The 26,086-nt window shown below is 41.0% G+C and overlaps 1 protein-coding gene across 7 annotated transcripts in view; it reads left to right on the forward strand.

Annotated features, from left to right (window-relative positions):
• Window positions 1-26,086, forward strand: part of RHOT1 (ras homolog family member T1) — a 92,029-nt gene that overhangs the window by 32,612 nt on the left and 33,331 nt on the right. For 6 of the 7 annotated variants that reach the window (XM_036766052.1, XM_036766053.1, XM_036766056.1 and 3 more), the window contains 5 exons: window positions 12,977-13,035; window positions 14,747-14,828; window positions 17,346-17,389; window positions 17,744-17,797; window positions 18,681-18,733. In XM_036766052.1, coding sequence (XP_036621947.1) covers window positions 12,977-13,035; window positions 14,747-14,828; window positions 17,346-17,389; window positions 17,744-17,797; window positions 18,681-18,733 — 292 coding nt within the window. The remainder of the gene's footprint in view (window positions 1-12,976; window positions 13,036-14,746; window positions 14,829-17,345; window positions 17,390-17,743; window positions 17,798-18,680; window positions 18,734-26,086) is intronic. The other variant, XM_036766058.1, reaches the window with a different exon arrangement.

Below are 26,086 nucleotides of genomic sequence, written 5' to 3' on the forward strand. Positions count from 1 at the left end.
AGTAGTTTTGGCCTTGCTTTTTGTTTTTATAGGTCACTTTATGATATTTGAGACAATCATTTAACTCTAGATGACTAAGAAATAAGAGGCCTGAGGTAGAAAGGAGAATTACCTTTGTCAAGGGAAACCTAATAAGAAAGTTTGTTTTTTCTTCAGTTATATGGAGATTGAGGAGACTAAAATCCATATGTGAGTGAAGTCACCAGATTTTATATTCTTACCTCTGCAAGAAAGTGTTCTGGCTTCATGTTACTGATCCTAAGAATGGCATTTTTTTGAAATAGAGAACTTGGGTATAACTGATCCATGTTAAACAAGAAATTAAATTTAAAAAAATGTGAAAGGAAGAACTTGGGATTTTTTCCCCTTTCATAAATAATTTTCATTTTCATGAACAATTACATATATTTAGGATTTGTACATTTCAGACATTAAGAGACATTGTTAAGAAACATTTCCGATATTAAGTTGATTAAGAGTTTTCTTATAGGCCTAAACTAAAGAGTTTATTTTTCTTAACTTCAGATGGAAGTTATTCATTCATGTACATCAGTGGTTCTTAAATTATTTGCTCTTTAGGACCCCTTTACATGCTTGACAATTATTAGAGACCCCTTTATACTCCTAAAAATTATTGAGGACCTCAAAGAACTTTTGTTTGTATTGGTTATATCAATATTTACTGTATTTTAATTAAAACAGACTTTTAAAATATTTATTCATTAAAATAACAAACACATTACATGTTAATTTAAATAACATATTTTTATAAAAAATAACTATATTTTCCAAAACAAAAAAAGTAGTGTGAAGAATGGCATTGTTTTACATATTTTTGCAAATCTCTTTAATGTCGGGCTTAATAGAAGACAGCTGGATTCTCCTATCTGCTGCTGCATTCAGTCTGTTGTGACATGCTGTTTTGGTTGAAGCTTATGAAAAAAATCCAGGTTCACACACGTGTAGTTGGAAAAGGAAAGGAAAGGGTTTGGGGGACTTCCATGAGTCCTTGGATCACACTTTGAGAACTGCTTGGTTTTGAGAATTGAAGTTAGCTCTAAAGTAGCCTATTTGATTTTAAACCTATCTTATACCATTTGTAGCTGCAAAGGTAATAAAGGCAGGATAAAAGCCACACTTTGGATCATAGGTTTTTTTTCTTACTGTATTATAGATAGCTGAACATTTTGTAACACAAATAGCTTCCTTTAAAAAAAAATTGTTTTTACATGGCCAGAATTTCTCCAAATATCTTTCCCTCTTAGGTAGCTAGATGGCACAGTGGATAGAGCACCAGGCCCGGAGTTTGGAAGACTCCTCTTTTTGGGTTCAAATCTGGCCTCAGACACTAGTTGTATGACCCTGGGCAAGTCACTTAACCCTGTTTACCTCAGTTTCCTCATCTGTAAAATGAGCTAGAGAAGGAAATGGCAAACCACTTCTGTATTTTTGCCAAGAAAACCCCAAGTGGGGACAGATCAACATCCTTCCCCTCTCCTCCCAGTGAACCACCCCTTATGAATAGCTTTTTTTTTTTAAATTGCCCTGCCGAAGAGTTTATTATAGCTGTCACCTGTCTTCATTGCAGTCTCTTGTTTAAAAAAAAATTTTAAAGGAAGCTTCTCAAACTATTTTGTAGAAAAGATTCATATTCTTGGATTTTAAAAGCCTTATAAGTTATCTTAAAAAATAGATTGCTTGAATTGTTAATATATTGTACTATATTGAACACTAGAAGACAGTGCTGATTAAAATCAGGTTGTATCACCTATAATTTTACAATATAACTAGACCTCTTTCTGCAGCTGTCTCTCTGTGTCACTGTTGTACATCAACTATATCAAACTTCAGTTACAACTTGAAAAATACAAGAGGTGAAAATGTGAAGGTTAATACATTTTTAATGCAAAAGTATAAGCTTAATATGCAAGATTCTGTGCACATTGTAAAGAAACTAACAGTGATGATTAAGTCTTTTTGAAGCCATTCAAAATGACCAGAAATGTAATCTGTAGAGACTTAGGTGCTAAGTGTAATGTTTAAGCTTTGATTCCTTGATTCCAAGAAAATTCAGATGTGCTTCTGTTACCAACTCTGCTCATTCTTCCTCACCTATCCATTCATGTGCCAGATTTTTCCATTTCTACTTCTACAGCATATCACAATCCATCACTTTCTCACTAGTCACACAGCTACTACCTTAGTAAAGAGCTGCCAAAATGATTTTCCTCAAGTACAGGTTTGATTATGTAGCTCCCTGACTCAGTAAACTCCAGTTCCTCCCTTTAGTTTCTAAGATAAAATAGAAAATCCTCTTTTTTGCTTTTAAAGTAACTCACAATTTGACCCTGACCTACTTTTCCAACCCTGTTATGTATTATTTCCCCATTTCTTCTTCTTCCCAGTGATCCAGCTAAGCTTACTATTCCTCAGGAGTCTCAGGCCTTTGCAATCATAATCTTCCATGTTCAGAATTCACTTTCTCCTTATCTATGACTTAGAGACTCAAGTACCACCCTTTATGTGAAGCTTTCTTGATTTCCCCAACTGCTGGTGCCTTCCTTCAGCTACCTTGTTATTCTTTACATACATACATATATACATGTCTCCTCAGCAGAATGTAGGCTCTTTGATAGCGGGGATAGTTTTCATTTTTGTCCTTGTATCCCTAGCACAGTACTGGGCACATAGTAAACAGTAGATAAGTGATTATTAATTGCTCTATTTTGACTAGGAGATTATAGAACAGAAGTTTTTTTCTTGGAACCTGCATAACAGATTGATGTTTTTACAAAAATATAAACCTTCTACTTGGTTTATCAGAAAAATTGAAGGCTCCAAAGTGGGTTATGGACAACCTATGAAGGAAGAAAGGCACATTAAAAACTTTCTGAAAGATTTAACCCCTCTGCTATTACTGTCATCAAGAGTGACTGGTCCCTTAAGGTCTTTACCTCTCCCCAATTGCCCTTGGTTAGCCTATAATTCCCTGCGATAAGTGGTAACAAAACTAATCACTAATACTACTCATTTTGATCCTCCTGTCCTTTTCTCATCTCTCTTGATCTGGAATCTGGTGTGGTTGCCTGTTCAGAAGCCTGCTATCATATCCTTTCATTCTGGTGTGGACTTTTTGACAGTGATCTATATACCCACCTAGACTTATATCTTATAGTATATCTTATTGTAACCGACCTCTTGGTTATGACTTTTTGCTACTCAGACCATCAGTATACATCATATCTTACTGGTATAACTATATAGCCAGATCATGATTAGTGTAAATAATGAATTCCCTTGAAGTGGTTGCATTATTTGAATGTGTGCTACATATTTCCATTGGGCTTGAACTAGCTTCCATATTTGACATAGTTATATCTTCAAATAGTGAGAATTCAGATACATGTGACCACTTTAGGAACTCATTATTCTCACTAATCAGGACCTAGCAGTATTATAGGTATTGTAACCTGCTTCATCCTGCTGCTCATTGCCTAGCACCAAGTGTAACATGGATAGTCTAGAAATTCTCATATAAAAATGCACCTCTGTGCTCTAAAGACCCCTCAAGGTGACCATTTGGGGGATCTCATAGTTAATTAGCATACTAGTTTCATTTTGGTGGAAGGATCTATTGGCAATATTGTTAGTGTCAGAGACCATGTAATTTGGTAAAATGGTTCATATTATTGATGGCTTTTAAGTGGTATGTGAATTTTGCATTTTAAAAAGATGGCAGTATTTTTTCTTATGCATTACACTTAATAAATAATTTATCTGTACTTTAAAAGCTTCTGTAAATTCCATCAGTTCAACAGATAAAGCAAATTCTGGGATCACTAAAACTGAAATAAGTAAGCCCTGATGCTTCATCTGGAGGCATGATCCTTTATCACAGATGGGCTGTGGGATTAGAGTATACTGGTCCTGGTGCTGAGGTGAAGGGCAGGTTTAGTTGGCTGAAGGCTTTGGGCCTCTGGAGTTTATCAGAATCAAATGCCCTGTTAAAATAAGTTTATGAAGGCAGTTTTTAAAATACATGTTGATTTAGTTTTTACATCACCTTTATTTCAAAATATATCATCCCCCTCATTTACCTAGTGAGTCATCCCTTTTAACGCTTTTTTTAAAAGAGAAAAAAGGTTCAGCAAAATTTTCCAACATATCAGCTCTATCTGATGGTATATTCAGTATTCTATACCCATAGTTCTCCATCTCTGCAAAAAAGAAAAAGAAACGCATTTTTTTATCTCTTCTCTGGGACCAAGCTCACTCATTATAATTATGTAGCATCTAGCTGTTTTTTGTTTTTTTTTTCTTTTACCATTTTTGTCAGTTTGCATATTGTTTCTTACCTCTGCCTATTTCACTGTTCATAAGTTTTTCCTTCCTTCTCTCTCTGAATTCCTTATGACTCAATGATACTTCCATCATGTTCAGGTCATTCTCCCAATTGGTGCTAGTAAAAGTTGGCAGCCCTGAAGAAATGCTAGAAGTCTACATGATGGACTTGTTGCAGTTTTTGGTCAAACATGAATTTTTCTGAGTTCATATAGAGTTGGTATTCTTGGCATTCCTACAGGTCATCTCAGCACCACAGGGATGTGAATCATAGGATTCACATTTGGTGATCCCCTCAGAGCCCTCAACAGCAATTTTGCACACCTCTATTTTAAGACACTGAGACCTGGGGAGATTGTGGCTTGTCTAAGGTCATACTGGGAGGCAGCAGGGTACGGTGACGTACAGTAAGAGAAGTGCTGCATTTGAATTTACAGGATCAGCGTTTGAAACCTTTGTGACCTTGGGCAAGTAATTTAACTTCTTTGAGCTTCTGTTGTCTCATCTTCATAGATGACTTCTCTGGATCCCCCAGCTCCAGAACTATGGTCCTACGATACCAAGGCCCTAGTACGATTCTTCTTTGTCGTGTTCCCTGCCACGGACACTCAACTAAAGCAGTAGAAAAGAATAAAGAGGTCATAGAGACAGGCAGGAATGAGCTGACCCAGGAAAAGCTGTGAGGGCAGTACTAGGCACTGCGCTAAGTGTAGAGATATGAAGAAAAATGAACAGTTCCTGCTCTTGAGAAGCTCCAAGTCTGTTGGGGGAGACAACATGCAGACAAGTATGTACAGATAGAATATATACAGAATAAATCGGAGATCATCTCAGAGGGAAGACATGTAAGGTTATGGAAGATTAGGAAAAACTTGAAGAAGGTGAGACTTTTAACTGAGACTTGAGGGAAACCAGGAGGTAGAAATGAGAGAATTTCAGGGATGGAGTTAGTCATTGAAAATGCTACAAGGCAGGATATGGATCATCTTATTCAAGTAACATCAAGAAGGCCTTTGTCATTGAATTAGCAATACATGGAGAGGAGTAAGGTGTAAGAACACTGGAAAGGCAGGAAGGGGCTAGGTTAATGAAGGGCTTTCTTTTTTTTTATTTTTTTGGGGGCAGGGCAATTGGGGTTAAGTGACTTGCCCAAGGTCACACAGCTAGTACATGTGTCAAGTGTCTGAGGCCAGATTTGAACTCTGGTCCTCCTGACTCCAGGGCCAGTGTTCTACTCACTGCGCCACCTAGCTGCCCCGATGAAGGGCTTTAAAAGCTAAACAGAATATTATATATTTGATCCTACAGGTAATAGGGAGCTACTGGAGTTTATTTAGTAAGGAAGATGATAGATAGGCCTAATGATTTTAGAAAATCAGTTTGACAGCTGAGTGGAGGATGGAAATAGAGTAGGGAGAGACTTGAGGCAGGGACACCAACTAGTAGGATATTGCAATAGGTTAGGCATAAAGTGATGAGGGCCTGTAGCAGGCTGGTGACAGTGTCAGGAGAGAAGGGGACATACAGGAGAGATATTACAAAGGTAGCAGCTATTGGCCTTGACAACTGGTTAGATATGGGAGGTGAGAGTGAGGAGTTGAAGTTGACAGTAACAGGAACGTTAGGAAGAATGGAGAGTTTGGGTGGGAAAGATACAGGTTCAATTTTTGACATGTTAAGTTTAAGATAAGTCTAGTTTGCAGTGTCCATTAGGCAATTGGAGATGTGAGATTGGAAGTCAGAGAGAGAGGTTAGGACTTGATAAATAGATCCAAGAATCATCTTTATAGATAAGATAATTGAATCCGTGAGAGCTGATGAGATCACTAAGGCAAATAGTATAAATAGAGAAGAGAGCCCCAGACAGAACTTTGGGGAACACCCATGTTTATGGGGTATGACTTGGATGAAGATCCAGCAAAGGAGACTGAAGAGTGGTCCAGTAGATAGGAGCACTAGGAGAGAGCAGTGCCCTGAAAACCTAGAAAGAACAGAGTATCAAAGAGAAGAGAGTGATCGACAGTATCAGATACTGCAGAGGTCAAAAAGGGTGAGGATTGAGAGAGTTCATTGGTAACTTTGGAGAGAGTGGTTTTGGCTGAATGATTAGGTTGGAAACTAAACTACAGAGAATTAAGAGAGTGAGAGGAAAGGAAGTGGAAGCTGACCTCAAGGAGTTACTCACAAATAGATGAGAGGAGAGATGATACAAGATAGTAACTAGCCAGGATGGAATAATCAAAGGAGGGTTTTTTGAAGATGGGGGAGATGTGAGTATGTTTGTAGGCATTAAGGAAACAGCAGGAAGCAGAGACTGAAGATTTTTGAGAGAGTACAGTGGTAGAGGTGGCAATCTACTGAGAAGATGGGATGGAGTGGGATCTCTGGAGCATGGGGTGGGATTTTACTTGGTAAGAAGGGCTGCCTCTTCTTGTGAAAAAGGGGTGAAGGAGGAGGTCATAGCAGAACACGTGTGAGTGATGCTGAGATGAGCAGTGGTGGAGGAGCTCTGTGCAAATGGCATCCATTTTTCAATTGAAATATGAGGCAAGGCTCTCAGTTGAAGAAGGGGGGAGGAGAAGCTATGGGAAGTTTAAGAAGAGAGGTGAATGGGTTAGTGAATTGATTAAGGATGTATAAAAGGATTGTCCTATTTTAGTGAGGACCCAGTTTAGATTATGTAATATGCTTAGATAACAAACTTAGATTATGTATTATAAGTTTATAGTGGACCCAGCCAAGACATTTTCCTAATTTTCTCCAACTTTGTTCAGCAACATATGAACAGGAGAGAAGGCAGTGGGTGATGAGAGTAATCCAAGATGGGGTTTGGTAGGGCAAGATAGTCAAGGGACTCCGGAGCAGAGAACAGTGAAGAGGTGAACTGGTTTACCAAGGAGTCAAGATGGCAAGGGAAGAGATAGAAGGGATGATAGGCTAGAATATAGGACTGGGGGTCTCAGTGAGGATGAACAACAGGCTTTAGAGTTACAAGGCAGAGGGCTAGGTGGAATGAAAACAGATGATGATCATAAAAAGGAATTTTAGAGTTCATGAATGTGAATGTTATTGGGCTTGAGTTTTGGCAAGTGGTAGATTGGGACCTGGAGTTTGGTAGTAACCACGGATCTAGAGGATCTGGACTTGGAGTATTGATGACCAGAAAGTCATTTAGTATAGGTACATTAGTACAATAAATACAAATAGGAACATAGGACCCAAGAGATCAACATAACTACATAGGTGGGTTTTTGGGTTCCAAGTATGCAGATAGAGTATATTCCAGTGATTAATCAAGGTAAGAAGTAGTAATTAAGTGGTACTAAAAATACTTGTAATATGTTCCTTATAGGGTAGTTGTGAGAATCAAATGAAATAATGTACATAAAAGTAGGATGATTTGTATTTCTGAAATCATTAAGGAACTCTGATCTATAGAAGAAATAAATAAAATAATTTTGAGGTCCTCTGATATATGTAGTCTTCTGTATAATGCTTTATATGAGTAAAATCCAACTTAATTACTTTAACAAAGTGTCTTCATTATATTATCATTTACTGTGCCTGATGTGATCTCTTTGGTCTCAGTTCATGTAAAGTACTCTGCATAAAAAATGTTATCCTCTTGTCCCTTGAATTATAATTAGACCAGTAGGGACCCACAGTGAATGTAGATAAGAAGGCAGCACTTTCCCGAACCAGTGTAGTGCATACACAACAAATGCTGAAGGGAAAGAGTGGGTCATTCACAGCTGCAGGGGTCACTATATCAGATGGATTCCAAAGTCTTACCATGGAAGTACTCTGTAGCAGCAGTCCAGACTCAGGTCTACCACACTGGACAAATTAAGCAAACTGAAGAAGCCACAGTTGTGATAGTGGGGTGGGGAGGATGGGGAGGGAAATCTACATGTTTTTTCTCACTTTTCCCCACCCCATCTTTGACACCCCATAGGTACTCTGTTGTTGAGTGGGTAGTCTGATTCCACAGCATCTCAAGTGCTATGAGAACCAAAAGAAGCCCAGTGAGCAAGGAGCCAAATAGGAGAAAGGGGGAGAAGAGGAAGGGAGGGACGATAGGGAGAAAAAAAGTTACAGGGTCTGTAGGTTCTTTTTTTTATCAAATCCTTTTGTTTAGGTAGGCAGAGGTATCAGATTGTTATCACATATTATTTGAAGTACTTATTACCTCTTCATTAATTAGCCACTATTGAGAAATATTGAATTAGGGCTTCAGGTTCTTCAAAGCACTCCTAAGAGGTCTTCTCTTGAGTTGCATGGGAGCTGTGTCCAGAGGAAATGGAGCTTAGGGCTGCAGCTGGTCCACTGATGGAAGTTCCTGGCCTTTGGCTATTAGATGGCAAATCTTTGTGTGGAAATTGAAAAATCCAGTCACTTATCCAGAATGAGAGAAAAAGGGAATGAGTCAGGAAAATCTGGGATCAAACACTGCCTCTGACAAACATTAGCCCTGTGACCGTGGGCAAGTGGGCAAGTTTCAACCTTATGATGCCCCGACAACTTTTTTTTTAGAATTAAATTTTTGTTGATGTCTTTTGTTTTTACATCATTGTAATTTTAAGTCTGAAAAAGTTGTGCAACATGTACAACAGCTACAGACCTCCCACCTCCATGAAGAGAGCCCCAGCAACTTGTAAAAATCTCATTTTGACATCACCTTCATTTCTAGATATAGTTGATCCCTTCCCACTACACTGAAAATTATCACTTGTAATAAATATTTTAAAAGAAAGAAAAAAATAACAATTCATTAAAACCAACTTTACCAACTTGTGACTAACAGTCCATGTACACCCGTGGTCTTCTGCTCTCAAGAAGAAATGGAGGTGAGTTTTCCCTCCTCTGGGACCAAGTTTAGTCATTGAAATGACCTAGCATTCAATTTCTTTTTTTTTCTTACATTTACATTGTTGTCATTTTGTTCCGTGTTGCTGTTTTCCTGGATTTGCTTACTGTTCTTTGCATCATGTCAGAAAAGTCTTCCCATTCTTCTCTGAAATCTGCTTTTTTGCTATTCCATTCTATTTTTTTTCTATGGTTGCTTAATAGTTCTCTAGGAGATGCACATTTGCTTTGTTTCTAGTTCTTTGCTTTCTCAAAAAGGGTCCCAGCCGCTCTCAGAGTAAAGTTCTCAACCAGGTAGAGCTCTGTCCCTGGGGTGGGAGTTCCCCAAGTGAAATTACAGATCTTGACCAAAGTAGTAGCATCGATTCAGCCAACAGACTTTAAGCATCTTCTCTCTAAATGGTGCTGTGCTGGCATGCAGTGACAAAAAAGAAGCAGCCTTTGCCTTCAAAGGGCTTCCTTCCATTCTAGTGGTGGGATGATCAGACAGGAAACTGAGCGTGCTCATTGCTGCGTTCCTCAGCTTCTGATTCTCCTGTATAAAGTACCTTCATAAGGAATCTCATATTTAGCTATAGCAGTTGTGTGCTCAGGAAATTAAGGGTATAGTAGCATAAATTTTAAAAGAGTTTTGAAAATTATTGAGAATTTTCTTTTCCAATTTAGGAGTTCTCTTTCATGAAGCTTTCCCTAATTACACTAGTCAGAAGTGATCTTTTAATTCATCAGACAACATTTGCACTATTATAGTTATCTGTAAATGAAACTTATATGTAGTGCACTTCCTGGTGCCAGTGTGCCTGACCACTTTCTTAGCTATCTTAGAGCCTAACATAGTGCTGTGCAAACTTAAGTGCTTAATAAACATTGAATTAAATTGAGCTACCAACTCTTCCCTTGTCCCCTAATTTAAAAAAAAAATGCCTCGTTACTCTTAAGTGTTAAGAGTGCATCATAGATTACAGCAGCTTTTCTCTCTTGCAAACCAGGCTATATTCAGTGCATCCTTTGATTAAGGGACTGGAGTAGAAATCGTGGATGTGACCAGTCCCTGTGTTCAAGCTTTGTGGTCAGAGAAGAGAGAAATGGGCATGCAAGTAACTAGGATACAAAGGATACTCGGAGAAGTTTGGGCAAAGGGCAATGAGAAGTTTGAGAAGGGAGGATCACTGTCACCTGGAGGCTGGAAGTGGGGTTAGAAAGACATCATGGAGAGAGTGGCATCTCTGTTGGTCCTTGAAGGAAAGGAGGGGCCTCCACAGATAGAAACTGAAGAGGAGTCCATAGTAAACAAGGTGTTCGAGGCAATAGGAAAAGAATGCAGCATATGTGAATGGGAGTGGTGCCCATTAAGGCTGGAAAACTATACTAGGGTGAGAGTAGAAGGCCTTGAATGCCAGAATCAGAAAGTGATACTTTCTTTAGAAGGCAGTAGGGAGTCACTGAAGAATTTTGAATAGAGAAATGATGGGATCAGAATAGCAATCTGCTGAGCAGTATGATAGGTGATTTAGAGAGCTTTTCTTTTCCTAAGATTGAATAGGAAGCTCTTAAAATAGTGTAGGTGAGAAGAGATAAAGCCTAAAGGAAGACTGTGATGACTGTGGGGATGGATAATAGAGGACTAATTCTAGAGATTCTGGAGACAAAGTCAGCTGAGACTGGGAGGCCATTGAGGATCAGGAAAAGAGTGCAACTCTTGACTTACAAGCTGGGCAGTTCATTTAACCTCTCTGGGCCCCAGTTTCCTTGTCTGTAAAATGAGGGAGGTAAATTAGATAAATGCCTCCGAACTCACTTTCCAGCCCTAATTCTTTGATCCTATGGAACAGCAAAGATGATTGTGAAGTTATTAGTCTGAGTGACTGAGAAGAAGGCAGATTTTGGGGGAAGCAGAGGAGTTTAGTTTTGGATGTGCCAGAGGAATGTGGTTGTGGAGGTACACGGCAGGCAGTGAGAAATAATGATGGAAGCTCAGACAAGAGGTTAGAGGCAGAGACGGAGCTATTTAACAGTTGGAGCCACGAGAGAATGAAATCATGGAGAGAGACTACAGAGTGAAAAAAGAAGGGGGCTAAGTACAGAACTTTGGGGGATGGATGGAGCAAGAAGGAGAAAGAGGGACCAGCCAAAGGGACAGAAAGAGAGGTTTGAGGGTGCTGGGGCATAGCGGTCAAGGGAGGGGAGAGAAGTGGGGACTAAGTAGTCCAGTGTCCAGTGCTGAAGAGAGGTGGACAAGGAAGTCATTGAATGCCGTATTAAAGAAGTCAGTAGTGAGGAATTGGAGGTGCAAGTGTAGTTAGCAAATATACATCATTTCTAGAAGTGAGGCAGTAAGTGAAGAGGGGGTGGTCATCACGGGGATAGTAAAGTCAAGGGACAGATGTTTTTGTTTTGTTTTTCAAGGAAAAGGGGGACTTGAGTAGGTTGAAGGGAAGGAGCCAGGAGAAAGGAGCAGTGAAGAGGGATGAGCTGGCTGAAATATTTAATGGAGCAAAGTGGTGGAGAAGACACAGAGGGGATCATAAGGTCAGTCAGTCACGTTCTGATCTAAAATGGCAGCCTCTGGGTACTAGACAGGGACTGGAAAAGCCTCTTGCAGAAAGTGAAATGTGAGCTGAATCTTGGAGTCTTCAAGGATGTAGAGGTGGAGGAGGTGAGAAAGGCATGGGGACAGCCAGTACATACTCCAGATCTTACGTACCTGTGAAGAGAAGTAGGTGTAAGAAGACTAGAAAGGTAGGTGGGGAAGGGCTTTAAGTGGCAAACAGAGGATTTCCTATTTGTTCCCGGAGGAAATAGGGAGTCACTAGAGTTTATTGTTCAGGGGGTGATGTGGTTAGGCCTGCACTTCAGAAAAATCACTTTGATGACTGAGTAGAAGATAGATTGGAATGGGAAGAGACATGAAGCAAGGAGACTGGTTACCTTAGAAATCATCTAGGCCAGCCCCCATTTTACAGAGAAGGAAACTGAGGCCCAGAGATATGAAGTGTCTTGTCAAAGAGGCAGAGCTAGTATTTGAACCCAGCCAGAGGTGATAAGATGAAGGGGGTACAGATAGAAGGATTAGTGGTAAGGAGGAGGGTGAATAAAGGAAAGGACTTAGGGCCAGAGGAGGACATTGAGAGCACTAGAGGAATGTAGCAGAGACTTCAGATGGTGTGGGACAGGACTGTCTGTCTGCCAGGGAGCAGAAGGAGAGTTGGGGTTTGAGGAAATTTGGAAGAGCGTTTGCAGGCAATGTAATAGACTTAAGGAACATTAGTATGGTCATGCGGCAGAAGACCATGTTTATATCAGTCAGTTTGTGGACCCAGTCAGTATGATTTGTTTCCTCCCAAAATGTTTAGAGGCCCTAGAGGAGTAGATGTAGCAGACTAGATAACTCGGTCTCTGCCCAATCTAGAGTGAGAGGCCAGCAGAGTCAGAAGGCAGGGGGTGAAGGGGTAGCGTTATTGGTAGGACTGACATATTAGGTCAAGATGAGGTAGGAAGGGAAGGAAAACTAGAGCAAGGTAAAGATAGACTGGAAGTGTATGGAGAAATTAAAGGACCATAGATCATGAAGAGGGGAAAGAATAGGCGTGGGGGAATAAGGGAAGAGGAGGGGTAGAAGGGTGGAGCTTGTGGTAAATAGAAGAATTTCCACAATCTTGGGGTGAGTTCTGTAGAATTAATAGATCTCTCTCTCTCTCTCTCTCTGAAAGTGTGGTTCCCATGTAGCACTTAAATGCTCTATTCACATAAGGATTTTTTCTTTTCACAGCCAGAGTTGGGAAGACATCACTGATCATGTCTCTGGTTAGTGAAGAATTCCCAGAAGAGGTAAAGCATCTTGATTTTTCTTTTAATATCCTATTTCTGCAGAGATTAACCATTGCTCAGATTCTGTCTAAGCTGCAATAAAATGAAATGAATATGTTGAATTTTTTTGGCTTGGGTTTATTTTTAGCTGTATAAATTTTTTAAGGGTGATGTTAACCCATAGATGGTTATCTCTGAACTATTGTCACTTGTAGTCTAGCCCCTGTTACTGAGTTTAAGGCTTTGAGCAGGCTGCTTGATATCCTCTAAGCCTCAGTTTTTGTATTTGTCAAATGAGGATATTAATACCTGGCTTGCCTAGCTTACGGGTTATTGTAAGGATCAGATAAAATAATGTCTATAGAAATGTTAGAAAAATTTAAGCATCCACACAAATGTGGGAGGTATTGGTGCTGATGATTTGTGTGTATTTTTTTCTAAAAAGTCCGTGATTTAATCATTGTGGATACTCCTATTATTGACATAGATCTCAACCTCTCCACATCCTAGTACATGGCTTTCCTGAATTGCGCTGGTCAAAAATTTCATCAGTTGATAGCCAGCTGTTTGGTGGTGCGCCTCACCCAACTTTGTGTTGGTTCTTTCATAATACACGCACAGTACAACCCATTGGCAGAGCTGAATTTTTCTTTGAAAATACAGTGTTGCCTCCACACCATGAGAAGAGGCCAATAATGTGTCGTTGTTTAAATTTAGTGTCTTGTCCCTAGTACCTCTAGCCAAAACCTTGTGTGATTTGGGGTGGGAGGGTGGCTCTGCAGTCTCTCCTTGGTTCCCCTGTGAGCACCCAGATGCCACCACACATTTCAGCCTTAGCCCCTGCTACACCTTCGGGGCACTTGTTTGAATCAAAATACAACATGAGGCATCTTCATTTGGATGTTGAGTGGGGAGTTTTATTTTAAAGCTTGAGTTTTACTTTGTTGCTTTTTGTAATCCCCAAAGTCCTATGAGGTGTGACTGTTGAGTCATGAGCCGCATTTTCATGTTTCTCTCAGATGCAGTCACATTGCTAGTCATACCTAGGATGTAAACGGCTTTTGAGGTGATTTAATCTAGCAAGACTCTGTTCTTGACATTTGGGATCTTAGTAATTGACAGTGTTCTATGAGGACATTTATCAGTTGAAAGTAAAAAGTCAAAGTTTACATATTTTTTAAGTTGAATTGTTGGACTTACTTGTGAGCACATAAACATACTGAGTCTTTGAGCAGATAATGTGGTTTGAGAGTGTATAGGCCTAATTACAGTTCAGTTTAGGGATTCCTTACATCAGCACAACTCTATATGTGTAATAAAATAAAAAGCTTTGAAAACTCTCTAAATCTTCCCTGTTCTCATATTAATCTGTATTCATAAATAGCATCATAAAAGGTCTTCTTATATATATTATAAATAAAAATGTAATCTTTATAAAAAACACTTATGTAGATTTGCATCTCTAGTAAAACCTAGAAATTAGAATTGACCTTGGGCAAGTCTCTTGCCCTCTCTCAGCTTGTTTCCTCATGTGTAAAAAGAGAGAATTGGCATTGACGCCGTAGAATCCTTTCTAGCTCTAATTCACTGATTCAGTGGTTCTTTGAAAATGTAGCTGTGATGTTACTTATTGGAATACCTATAAAACAGGCTAACAGATCCCAGCATTTATGGACAGGTTTTGAATTGTCTCTGAAGCATTTTCTTTTTCAATGTTTGTTTGCAAACTAAGGTCCCTCCACGGGCAGAAGAAATCACCATTCCAGCTGATGTTACACCTGAGAGAGTTCCAACGCACATAGTAGATTACTCAGGTAATGAATGTACTGTCAGTAAAACTTTGTGATTTTCTTATGTACTCTACTAACTGAGCAACCAATTAAGGGGGTACTGTCATAGGCGCTGTGCAGTGGGACCCTGTGTAGGGTCCCTGCCCTCTAGAAACAGATGATCCTTTGATCTCATCCATTTGTCAGTTTGAAGGACAAGAAGTGCTGAGTTGAAATTCAGATTAAGACTTTGCCTGAGTTGATTTAGGGTGTTTAGAAAATGAAGTCCAAAATTTGTCACACTTTCTGGTATTATATATGATGAATACCACAGATTAGGAAAAGGACCAAATTTTGCCTTGGTTCAGAAATCGTTACTTTGTCAACATGCTTCCCAATTGATATAAAATTTGGACCAACTTAAAATCACATATTTGCATTTTTACCTGAAATTTTGAAATTTTATATATATATATATATATGTTTGTCACTGCTCCCTTTTAGTCATTTTGCCACTTGCCTTTGTATTAGTTCTGATGCTTAAGAACCATTCCTGTGACCACATTAGGAATACCTATACCATGGTTAAAATCTCTTAAATTCATTTACTTAAACTCTTATTAACATCTTTATTTTGTGTGGCAGTTTTGTGTCTCCAGGGTTCATATTTTTTTTTTCCCTCCTGTAGAGGAGTGATAAGGATTTGAGTGCATTGGCAGTAGAGGAAAATACTCCTCAATCCTGAGTCCAGAGTTTTGAAATCATTTGGCCTGTAACAGTCCTAAAAAGGTGGTTGATGTGATCGATTTTTCTGTGTGAACAGTCTTGCAGCCAATATCCTGAGGATAAAGTTAATGAAAAGTTATTCTGACTTCTTTATGTTTATGGGGAACGAACAACTGGATTCGGAGTAGGAGCCCTGGGTTTAAATCTTGGGTCTACTTCTCATTCTCTTCAAGTTAACCCACTTGGGCTTGGGTTTCTTTCTGTTTAATATGAGGTGTTTGGACCAGATACACCCGAAAGTTCATTCCAACTCTACATTTTAATCCTAGAATTATCCCTGTTTCCTCTCTGATCTTCTGGAGTGGATATAAAATGAAGAGACAGGGCTATGGTCTCTAAGGTCTCTTGTCACTCTAAGGATCTCATTGCTCTTCTAATGGTCTGTGGCCGTAATTGAAAGCTCAGATGATTAACTCAGTACGTAAAAATTAAGAGGCCATGTGGCCTGTTAGATAGAGGGCTACCCTGGGGAGCTAAGAAGCTCTGGATTCAAGACCTGCTACCTGGGTGACCATGGTCAGGTGACTTATTCTTTCTGTGTCTCAAGCAGCTCACTAAGATTAAGGTATAGATGAATGGCCAACACATCAGTGGAGGGAGTTTCTAGACCAGGAGTTTCCCATACTCATGAAATCAAAGGTCCAAACTAGGTGGGAAAAGGGAACTTTCTAAGAATAGGGTTGAGTAGAATATTTAAAATACAATGGAGCCCTTTTGTAATGCTGGTATTGGGCAAAGGAAAAACTCTTTTGTAGCCCAATGGCTTTTTCTTAGTCTTTTTACTGTCCAGTGGGACAATAGTTTGACCTATGATCATCCCATATCCAAGTGTGAACAATGTAGGCCTACTTATTTACCACTGCTTGCAGGGTTCCTCTGCCTACACTCCTAACATCCAGATTGGGGAGGGACCTCAGAGGTCACTGATTTCAGCCTCCAGGAAGCATCTCCAACAAGCGGATACCAGTTCTGAGCCCGGGGAAGATGTAGGAGGGGCCACCTTATAGCCTAGAGCCTTGGGGTCACTGTAACTTCTGGTTGCCCGTGCCTGTCATTTAGACTCGTGTTTTAGATCCTGACCTTTTGTTGTTTAGGTTCTTTGACATTACCTCCTGATGGATCCTCTTTGTCTGACTCTAGACTCCTTGTTCCTTAGCCTGGCTTCCTGACCTCTGTGGCCTGTCTTTTCTGGACTCTGGATTTCATGCTCACTTAGCCCCACAGTATCTACCTGCTCTTGCTTTCCTTAATTGTTCCTTGTACCCTGGACAACTTGTTTATTTAAAACTATATATCTACTTGCCCGTTCCTGCCTTTGCTGCCTCTCTTGAACTTGCCATGTTATCCCTCTGTTTACTAATATTTGCTAACCCATCTGTCTGAGTGAATTCCCTGCCCTGGCTTCCCTTGGCCTTCCCTGTTCTGTTGTTCATTTCCTAGCCTAATCCCATGTAATAATGAACTGGGACAGGGGTGGGGAGCCTGCAGCCTAGAGGCCACATGTGGTCCTCTGGGCCCTCAAGTGAGACCCTTTGACTGAATCCAAACTTCACAGAACAAATCTCTTTAATAGAAGGATTTGTTCTGTAAAACTTGGTTTCAGTCAAAAGGCCACACCCAAGGATCCAGAAGGCCACATGTGGCCTTGAGGCTGCAGGTTCCCCATCCCTCAACTGGGATCATGCCGTTTGGTATACTTACTAGTGTTAATGAAAAAGAATAAAATATTCACCATTCATTTTTTCCCATGGAAGTTAACATCTCTGTCACTTGTAGAAGCAGAACAAAGTGATGAACAGCTTCATCATGAGATCTCCCAGGTAAGTCAGGGATGCAGTGAGACACAGTTGTGTTGGGATCTGTGTGTGTTTGTGGGGAGGGTCAGTGGTCCTGTCTTCCTCATTTTGATCTTCTGTTCCTCAGTTTTTTCCCCAGTACTCCATTATGATAGCTGACTTTAATACGTGATAATTATAAATCTGTATTTTACTGAGCCTTTAAGAATTTTATCATCCCTTCTTATCAGTATGGACCCAAGGTTTCTACCACTTTTTGAAGCTAGTTTTTTTGCTCTTCTCTCCTTTAGCCCCATTGCATTAAGGTATAGAGCTATTGCTGTTTACATTTTTGTTTTAATTTAAAGGAGATTGCTAATGTATTCATTTTTCTCCTAGGCAAATGTGATCTGCATCGTCTATGCTGTTAACAACAAGCATTCTATTGATAAGGTAGGTGTGTGTGAAGTTTTTGGTGGACATTGTGCTGTGGCCTGGATTTGATTTAATTTAAGTAGTACTTTCATTTGCAAACCCTAAATTAGAATGTTAGAGGCCTCATCGATGGAATTTACCCCTTCTATTCCATGGATTCTTTAACTAGAATAAAGGAAAGTTGAGGGATTGGAGCCAGAATGCTTCAGTATGTGTATTATCACTAGCAGGTTGTATTGCATTGTTTAATGTATTTCTAGACAGGAATCACATTTTCAGGGGTTTAGATTCCTTCTTGCTACTTGCTTATTTCAGTGTTTCTATCACACTCTTACCTGGCTAGTGTACATTTCACCACTGATGGCCACCCTAAGGATTAAGATGCGTGTGCTGCCACCTGTCCTCCATTGTGCTCTTCTACACCATAATTTAGACGAAGAATTGTAGGTGTCACAGTGAGAATCAGGAAGGTCTGAGTTTGGATCCTATCTCAGATACTCACAAGCTGTGTGACCCTGAGCAAGTTATTTAACCTCTCTTTGCCTCAGTTTTCTTATCTGTAAAATGAGACTAATTAAAGCATCTACTGTACAAAGATTGTTGTGAAAATTAAGTAATATTAAATGAAATGATGGATGTCAAGTACTTTGCAAATTTTAAAGCCCTATGTAAACGTTAGCTATTGTTATTGTACCTCATTTATATCTTTATTGAAATGGCATTTATGAATCTGCAAAGATGTTCCCTTGCTCCTCTAGTCAGGTGCTTGCACCGTTGTTGAGATAAAATACAGAGAGTGCTCCGCAAACCCTTGAGCATGATAGCAATGCAAATTCCGGTCATCATAATCATCTGCATCATCGCATTTCATTATCCTGAATAATTTAAACTTCTGTTTTAGGTAACAAGCCGGTGGATTCCTCTTATCAACGAACGAACAGACAAAGACAGCAGGTAATTATTGAAAGGAAAGCAGGAAGTAGAGATTGACTGCCAAAGTGATTAGAGTCCTCACATGCAAAAATCTGTGGCAGAGCCATGTCCCAGCCTAGCTTGGGGCCTCCTCTGTGCAGCTCATACCATGAACCCTCCTAGCTGGTTTGTGGTCAGTGTGGACACAGTGGCCTCAGCACAAATGCTGTGTGGCTGTGTATGTCTGTGTTGTGGACAAGGAGCACTCTGCTGCACGGTCACCAAATGTCCCTGAATAAGGACTTCTGGTTATTTAACATTTTGTGTGGGAGGCTCTCTTTGTCACGGGGACAGGGGATAAAGGAATAGGAAGATTTGTACCCAGCTTTTTGCCCAAGCAGGATGCTAATTGTGCGTTCGTAGAGACAAAAGGGCTTGTATAAGTGGCTGAGGGCCTTCCTTGGCATTAGGGAGACCTAAGTGTGAGTCCTGTATCTGGTACACTCTAGCTGTGCAGTCACAGTCAAGTCACTTTACCTCTCCATGAAGGCCCCTGGCAACTACATTGATAAGGATCGATGGAAGGAGTTTCTATACCAGTAGTTCCCTACACCAATGAAGTCACCACCCTAGGTGAAAAGAAGATATATCTTGAGTTTTAGCTTAAAATTGACTCAGGATAACTTTTCATAACAGAGCTGTTTTGATGGGCCAAAATAATACTTTCTGAGCCTTTTGAATCTTTCCAAGGATTGATGCTCATGTAAACTATTCAGCAAACATTTGTGGAGCCCCTTCCACAGACCTACCAGGTAATAGGTGCCCATTACATATTTGATTTGTGGGTTGATTATTAGGGCTATGAAAATTAGAAGTTATAATTCCACAAGGAGTTGTACTATAGTTGGACGGGCAAAGCATATGAACTTGAAATAAAGGAACATCATCTGTGGTATTCCCACTAATTGTGTATATATCCTAAAGCTCTGTCCTAGGCCCTCCTTTCATTCATTATTTTCTTTTGATGATCTTCATTTGTTGTCTCTATGCTAATGACTTCCAGATCTACATAGCTAACTCACATTTCTCTTCTGAACTCCATTCCATCGTTATTAATTGCCTGTTGGACATTTCCCAGAAGGTGTTCCATAAGCATCCCAAACTCAACATTCGTGAAAGAGAGCTCCTTATCTTCCCCTAACCTACCCCTCTTCTGAACTTCCCTGTTATTATTGAGAGCATCACCATTCTTCTAGGCACCCAGCCTCAGTGTCATCTTTGGCATCCCATATATCCAAGCAGTTACCAAGCCTTGTTATTCCTGTTCCCAACATCTTTTGTGTCTCCTCAGCTTCTCTGTACTCACACAGCCACTGCCCTAATTCATGTCCTTAGCACCTTCCATCTAGTCTTGGAATGGTTTCTTAGGTTGACTTGCTATCTCAAGAGCATTCTCCACATAGCTGCTCCAGCGATTTTCCTAAAGTTCAGGTCTAATCTTATTAAATTCCTCTTTACCCACCAAGGTCCTATATTGCTTCTTAGAATCACATACAGACTCTGCTTGGGCACAGTCTGGCCCCTCCCACCGTTTCCAGTCTTCTCATACATGGCTCCTTTCTTTGCACTCCATGGTCCCACCATAATGGCTTACTAACTGTTCTTCATAAGGAGACTTCATCTCCCATTTCTCTGCCTGCCACCGGCTGTCCCCTATGTCTAGAAGGTATTCCCTTCTTACCTCTGCCTCTTGCAATCCCTGTTGTTGGCTTTTTAAACCCCCAGCTCAAATATCACCTTCAACGTGAAGTGTTTCCCAGTTTCCCCATCTTCTAGTACACTCCTTCCCAAAATTACCTTGTAATCATCTTGTATATGTTATGCATGAATTTATATATACATGTATTATCTTCCCCATTAGAATGTAAACTCCTTGAGAACAGAGACTGTTCCACTTTTGTCTTTGTATTCATAACACAGTGCTTGGCACGTAGTAAGAGTGAAATACAGGGGTTCTTCCTGACCCTTCAGCAGTCTGGTAAAGACCGCTTCTCAGAATAAAGTTATTTATTTGTACAAAATAAAGTATGTAAGATTACAAAGATAACTGATTATATTGAAATACAGTCATTAAAATATTTTTCTCATCCAAGTTCAAACTCTTCCCACCCTCCCCCCCCCAAAAAAATCTATTTACAGATTCCCTTTGCGGTACTTGGCACACTAGGTTAAGAACTCCTAGATTAATAAATGCTTATTGATGGATTAAACTGAATAAGCGAATGATTGACTGAAAAAGCACCTATTAAGTGCTTCCTGTGCTCCAAGCATTGTGCTGGGGATCCAGAGACCAAAGTATAAACAGTTGCTGCCCTTAAAGAGCTTATATTCTGAAAGAGGGTGATAGCTCCTATAAGGTAGCCAGAGAGGAATGTCTTATTTTGGAATATCACAGGTATGATGAATAGAATCACTAAGACAATTTATAATGGTAATAAGTACTCTGGGAGCTGGGGAAGGATGCGGGTGCTCCTAAAGACTTCCTGGTTATTCTAGCACTTTTGTCTCTTCTCCAGTTAGAAGCAGCATTTAATGGCACTTGTGACCTGTTTATGGCTGTGGTTCTTCCTCGGAGGCCCAGGGTTTCCCATCCTTGGCAAGCACGTAAAACAAAGCAGAGAAGCTGTCCTGGGTCCTAGACCCAGAGGCCACTATCCTTACTCACTCACTGACTTCCAGGCTGGATCCTAGCTGGACCAGCGGTGACCAACTGCTCGCTTTTTCCTGGTGGAGATGACTTCCTCAGTTTGACCCTTTCTTTCCTCAGGCTTCTGGTTCCTGCCACACCCGCGCTCCTTAGGCAGACAGACTCCTGATTCTGTGTTCTCGTGCCTTGCCATTGCTACATCTTGTTGTGAAGTATCCTGGAACTGTTTCTGCAGGCCCTGACCCTGCTCAGCTAGTACGCGCTTCTATGAGAATGTGTCCTTCTGAGGGCTCAGGCGCCTGCTCTTCCGGCATGCCGGCTCCTTGCTTCCATGCTCCAAACCTCAGGCTTGTTACCTTGGCTGTACCATTATTGAAATGGTTTGGATTCAATAGAATCACTCTTTCCCCCTTCATCATTTCATTATATTCTTCATTTAATGTCTTCTTGCTTTTCCCAACCTGCCAACTTCCCTAACCATCCAGAAAGTTTAATGGGCCTTATCCTAAACCTTTGTACAGGAGCTGCTTTGAATAGAATTCCTCCAGATTAAGTGGACTTTGAGAGGGAGGCATAGTCTATCCACCCAGGGAGGTCCTACAAATCCTGTGTCAAGGGAAGCATTCCGTAGCCCCAGTGCACTTTGCAGTTCTTCTGTAGCACCAGTGCCAGGTAGGTTGAAGGGACTAGGCTTTTGGGCAAGGGATTCAGCTAAGCCATGAAAAATGACTTTACCTAAACAGCAGCATTACTGAAGTTGATGGGTGATAGCTGGAGCAGAACTATAAAGAGCAGTTCTCTTGGACGCATCTCTATCTGGATGCAGTAGGAGGACTAATAGAGCAGATGGAAGTAGAGGGATCTTGGAAACATCCTTTAGAGACTAAGTGAAAACTGTCTACTAAGCCCTTTGTTTTTCCTTTAGTCAGGCAGGACATTGGAATCTTGCCTCATATAGCTCTAGGCCCCCAATATGTCTTGTTTTACCTTCCCTGTGTTGAAAGGGGTGAGGGGAGGTGGGGAGAGAGAATGAATATATATACACATACACACTGATCATGATTGAGTTGCTCACTTTTGTGTGGGCTAAGGAAATCCTGAGGCCTTCCCCATTGATACTGAAGAGAAGAGAAACACTCCCCCTGCCTTGCTCCTTATCCCCTAGGCTTGATCCTTCTCCTAGCTTGTATATTCTCTGGGCACCGTAAACTAGCCCCACTCTGAAATCAATCAGATTCCAGCTTAGCATTTTCCTAAAAGCTTCCTGGCTTTGCATTCCTGATCCCTACTTGTCCTTTTCATAGGAGCCTAGAATCCCTGCCAGCAACTTATTTTCTTTGGTGACATTCCTTTTCTCCTATATTAGCAATCACTTGCTGAGGGGACCCCCTCTAGACGTTCTCTCCGGAGTGCTCTTTCATTCAGAAATATAGGTCTCACTGCCTAAGTGCAGAAAGTTATGGAATGTATTAGAAAAGAGGAAGCTTGGATATTTTCTACCATGTGGCTTGTGTGACTGCCATATTGGCCTTCACCTTGGAGTACTTTGTGTGTGTGTGTGTGTGTGTGTGTGTGTGTGTGTGTGTGTGTGTGTGTGTGTCTGTGTCTGTGTGTGTGTCTGTATATGTCCCCTAGTACTAGAATAAAAGGACCCAGAGATTTGTCTTTAGGAAAAGCTGTAAAGACTGTTTGCTTCCTCCTCAAGAGAATCCCAAAATCTCGGAGTTTGAAGCCATCTCGTCCAGCCATAGCTGAGTAAGAATTCTGTCCAGAAGGATCCCAGTTTGTCTATTAAAAAAAAAAAAGTCTCACAGTTTGCCATGGTCCTCACTCTATTGAAATAAAGTGCCTGCTCCTCACAGTAGCCTCAGTCGGCAGAAGGAAAAGTGGAAAACCATTTTTGAGAGCAAACGTAGACATTTTGAAAAGAGCGATTTTTCTTTTGTCTCACACTTGCCTAGTTTTAGTTACACTGTTCCTAGACATCTTTTTAAAACATTGTTAAAACGATGTGTTTGAGAGTATGCTAGGTAATGTTGGAGATAAAGATTGGGAAGAACAAAAGGGAAATTATGCAGGTTGCTTTGACAACGTCTGCTGGTGCTTTTTGAGCAGTTTTCCCCATAACTGAGGTCTCCTTATTTATTAATGAAAGTTGTCTGTCTACAGTACAGTCTAGCCATTTGAACTGCCTTCCTCCAACTCCAGGTGACATTCCCTTCCCTCTTTGTTCATTCTGACCCTCACACTCATTTATCTTGGTCTCAGCAGCAGGCTGCTGTAAAACGTATCCTGCCCAGGGGTTCTCTCCTTCGACCACTTATACCACTTGAGTGCCATAGAGGAGGAACTGCCGTGAGATGGGAACCTTAAAGTGTTGTATAAATATTGGCTGTCGTTAGTGCTGTTATTTGGAGTGCCCTTGAAGATTTGAGGCACCTGTTAATGGGAATCATAGTCTTACACTTACACTTATATAGCATTTGAAGATTTATGAAGAACTTCTGCCTGTGAGGCAGATGGCACCAGTATTATTATCCCCATTTTACAGTTAAAAAGCTGAGGTTCAGAGAGAGAGAGAGTCATGCACATAGTACTAGAACCAGAATTTGTAGCCAGGTCTTAGGATTCCAAGTTCCTCATTCTTTCCATTACACCATGCTGTGCCTCTTCTGTTAGGCACAGAATACCTATCGTGGACCATTTGAAACCTGGAATACCTCTGTGCTGCGATACACTGCAAACCCTAGCTGGGCAGGTAGGCACCTGTTTTTGCTGGATTTAACTTTGTGGTGACCTGCCAGTCAAGCATTCAGAATGACAAGGTGAACGCCATATCTCAGAGCAGGGAGGGACATCCCTAAAGACCCAGCACCCACACCCCTCCTGACATCTGATTTTTTTGGTGTTTACCTTTTTGTACAAACAGAGCCTATTTTCTGTTTTATTGCTGATGGATCTTCAGGGACAGAACAGGCCAACTTCTAACTTTTCCGGGGGCTACCATATACATCAAAGAAAGGATGTCTGTTTCCCTCATGTCACTTAAACTCTAAGTCACAGGTGGGGAACCTGAGGCCTCGAGGCCACATGTGGCCCTCTAGGTCCTCAGGTGCAGCCCTTTGACTGAATCCAAACTTCACAGAACTTAGTCAAAGGGCTGCACATGAGGACCTAGAGGGCCACGTGTGGCCTTGAGGCCTCAGGTTCCCTACCCCTGCTCTAAGTCCTTTAGGTCTACCATGATAGCATCACAACTGGGAATTTGAGTTTATAGAAAATCCTGAAGATTTTATCCCAGATCATTTGGCTCTCCATCCTATAATATCCTGCCTGGCATAGAAATACTTGTTGATTGATTAATAACAAGTACTCTTAGAGAGTGCCGTAACCATTGACAATCCCCCCAGAGGCTTTGGAAGACCCTGTCTCTGAAATTCCTTATTCCTTCCCCCACCACGTAGGCAGGCTTAGTCTGTTGGTGGTCAGGATGGCCTGCTTCATTCCTACCCTGTACCACAGCCTCACAGGTGCCACAACGCCAATTAGATGATGTTTCTTTTTCAGCAGACATTGTGAGACCCTCTTTATTTACCAAGGCTTGCAGTTCATCTCCTTTTTGGAACACTCTCTTGGCTCTATTAGGCTTTCATAGGCTTGACTTAGCTACTCACTGTCATCTGTAGGCTAATGCTAGAACTGAAAGTGTGAACCACATGTCCAGACAATTTCTCGGGAGGTGATAGTATCAAGATTAGAGATTTAGAGCTGGGAGGGATCTTGGAGATTGAGTCCAGCTCCTCTTTTTACAGTTGAAAAAACCAAGGCCTAGAGAGATTAAGGGACTTAAGGATCACATAGCTACTAAGTGTTTGAGGTCACAGTTGAACCCAAGTCCTCTGGTTCCAAGTCCAGCTTTCTGCTTTGATCTAGGACAGTCCCCTCTCTCCCAGTTATGGTTTTTAGCCTCATTTGGGGTGGACATCAGTTCATAATTCTTGGTAGACTGAGGCCAAGAAGATGGTCACCACCAAGCAGGATTATTCCTTTGTGGGAAGGGGGAACAAGGTTTGAGAACTGTTTGAGCACTTCTGGACTGATTGCCCCTCTCCAAAATTTAACTACCAGAAAGCCTTTTTCACTGTTAAAATGATGCCTTCAGGCTTGTGGCTCAACACACTCAAAATTCCTTCAATGTTCTGTCTTCCTCTTCAAACTTTACCTGAACAACTACCTGGTTAAGTAGCCAGGCTGAGTCTTCAAGACTTCCATGGCTAAATCTGTTGAGAACTTGTGTCCTCTGCTATAATTCCTGCCCTAGTGTGTGGCTGTCCCCTCAGTGTAAGTGTGCCCACACAGGTACAAGACAGCCAAGTTGTTGTTCGGTCATGTCCGACTCTGTGACCCCACTGACCACAGCGCACTAGTCCCTTCTGTCCTCCACTGTCTCCCCAAGTCTGTCCAGGCATCTGTATATTGCTTCCCTGATACTATCTCTCCGTCTCATCCTCAGCCCTCTCCTAGTCAAGCACGTAGACATTTTTTACATTGGTGACTTCCTCTCTGTGGCCATCGGCACCCTTGTGTCCTGTCCTAACTGCTTCTAAAGCAGCCTCGAACAGACACACCCATTAGCGGGAACCTCTGGGGACCATTTTCCATAAGGAATACAGGCAAAGACATTGTCC

Source organism: Trichosurus vulpecula, chromosome 7 (assembly GCF_011100635.1).
Source record: "Trichosurus vulpecula isolate mTriVul1 chromosome 7, mTriVul1.pri, whole genome shotgun sequence".
In the NCBI taxonomy this organism is placed as follows: Eukaryota; Metazoa; Chordata; class Mammalia; order Diprotodontia; family Phalangeridae; genus Trichosurus; species Trichosurus vulpecula.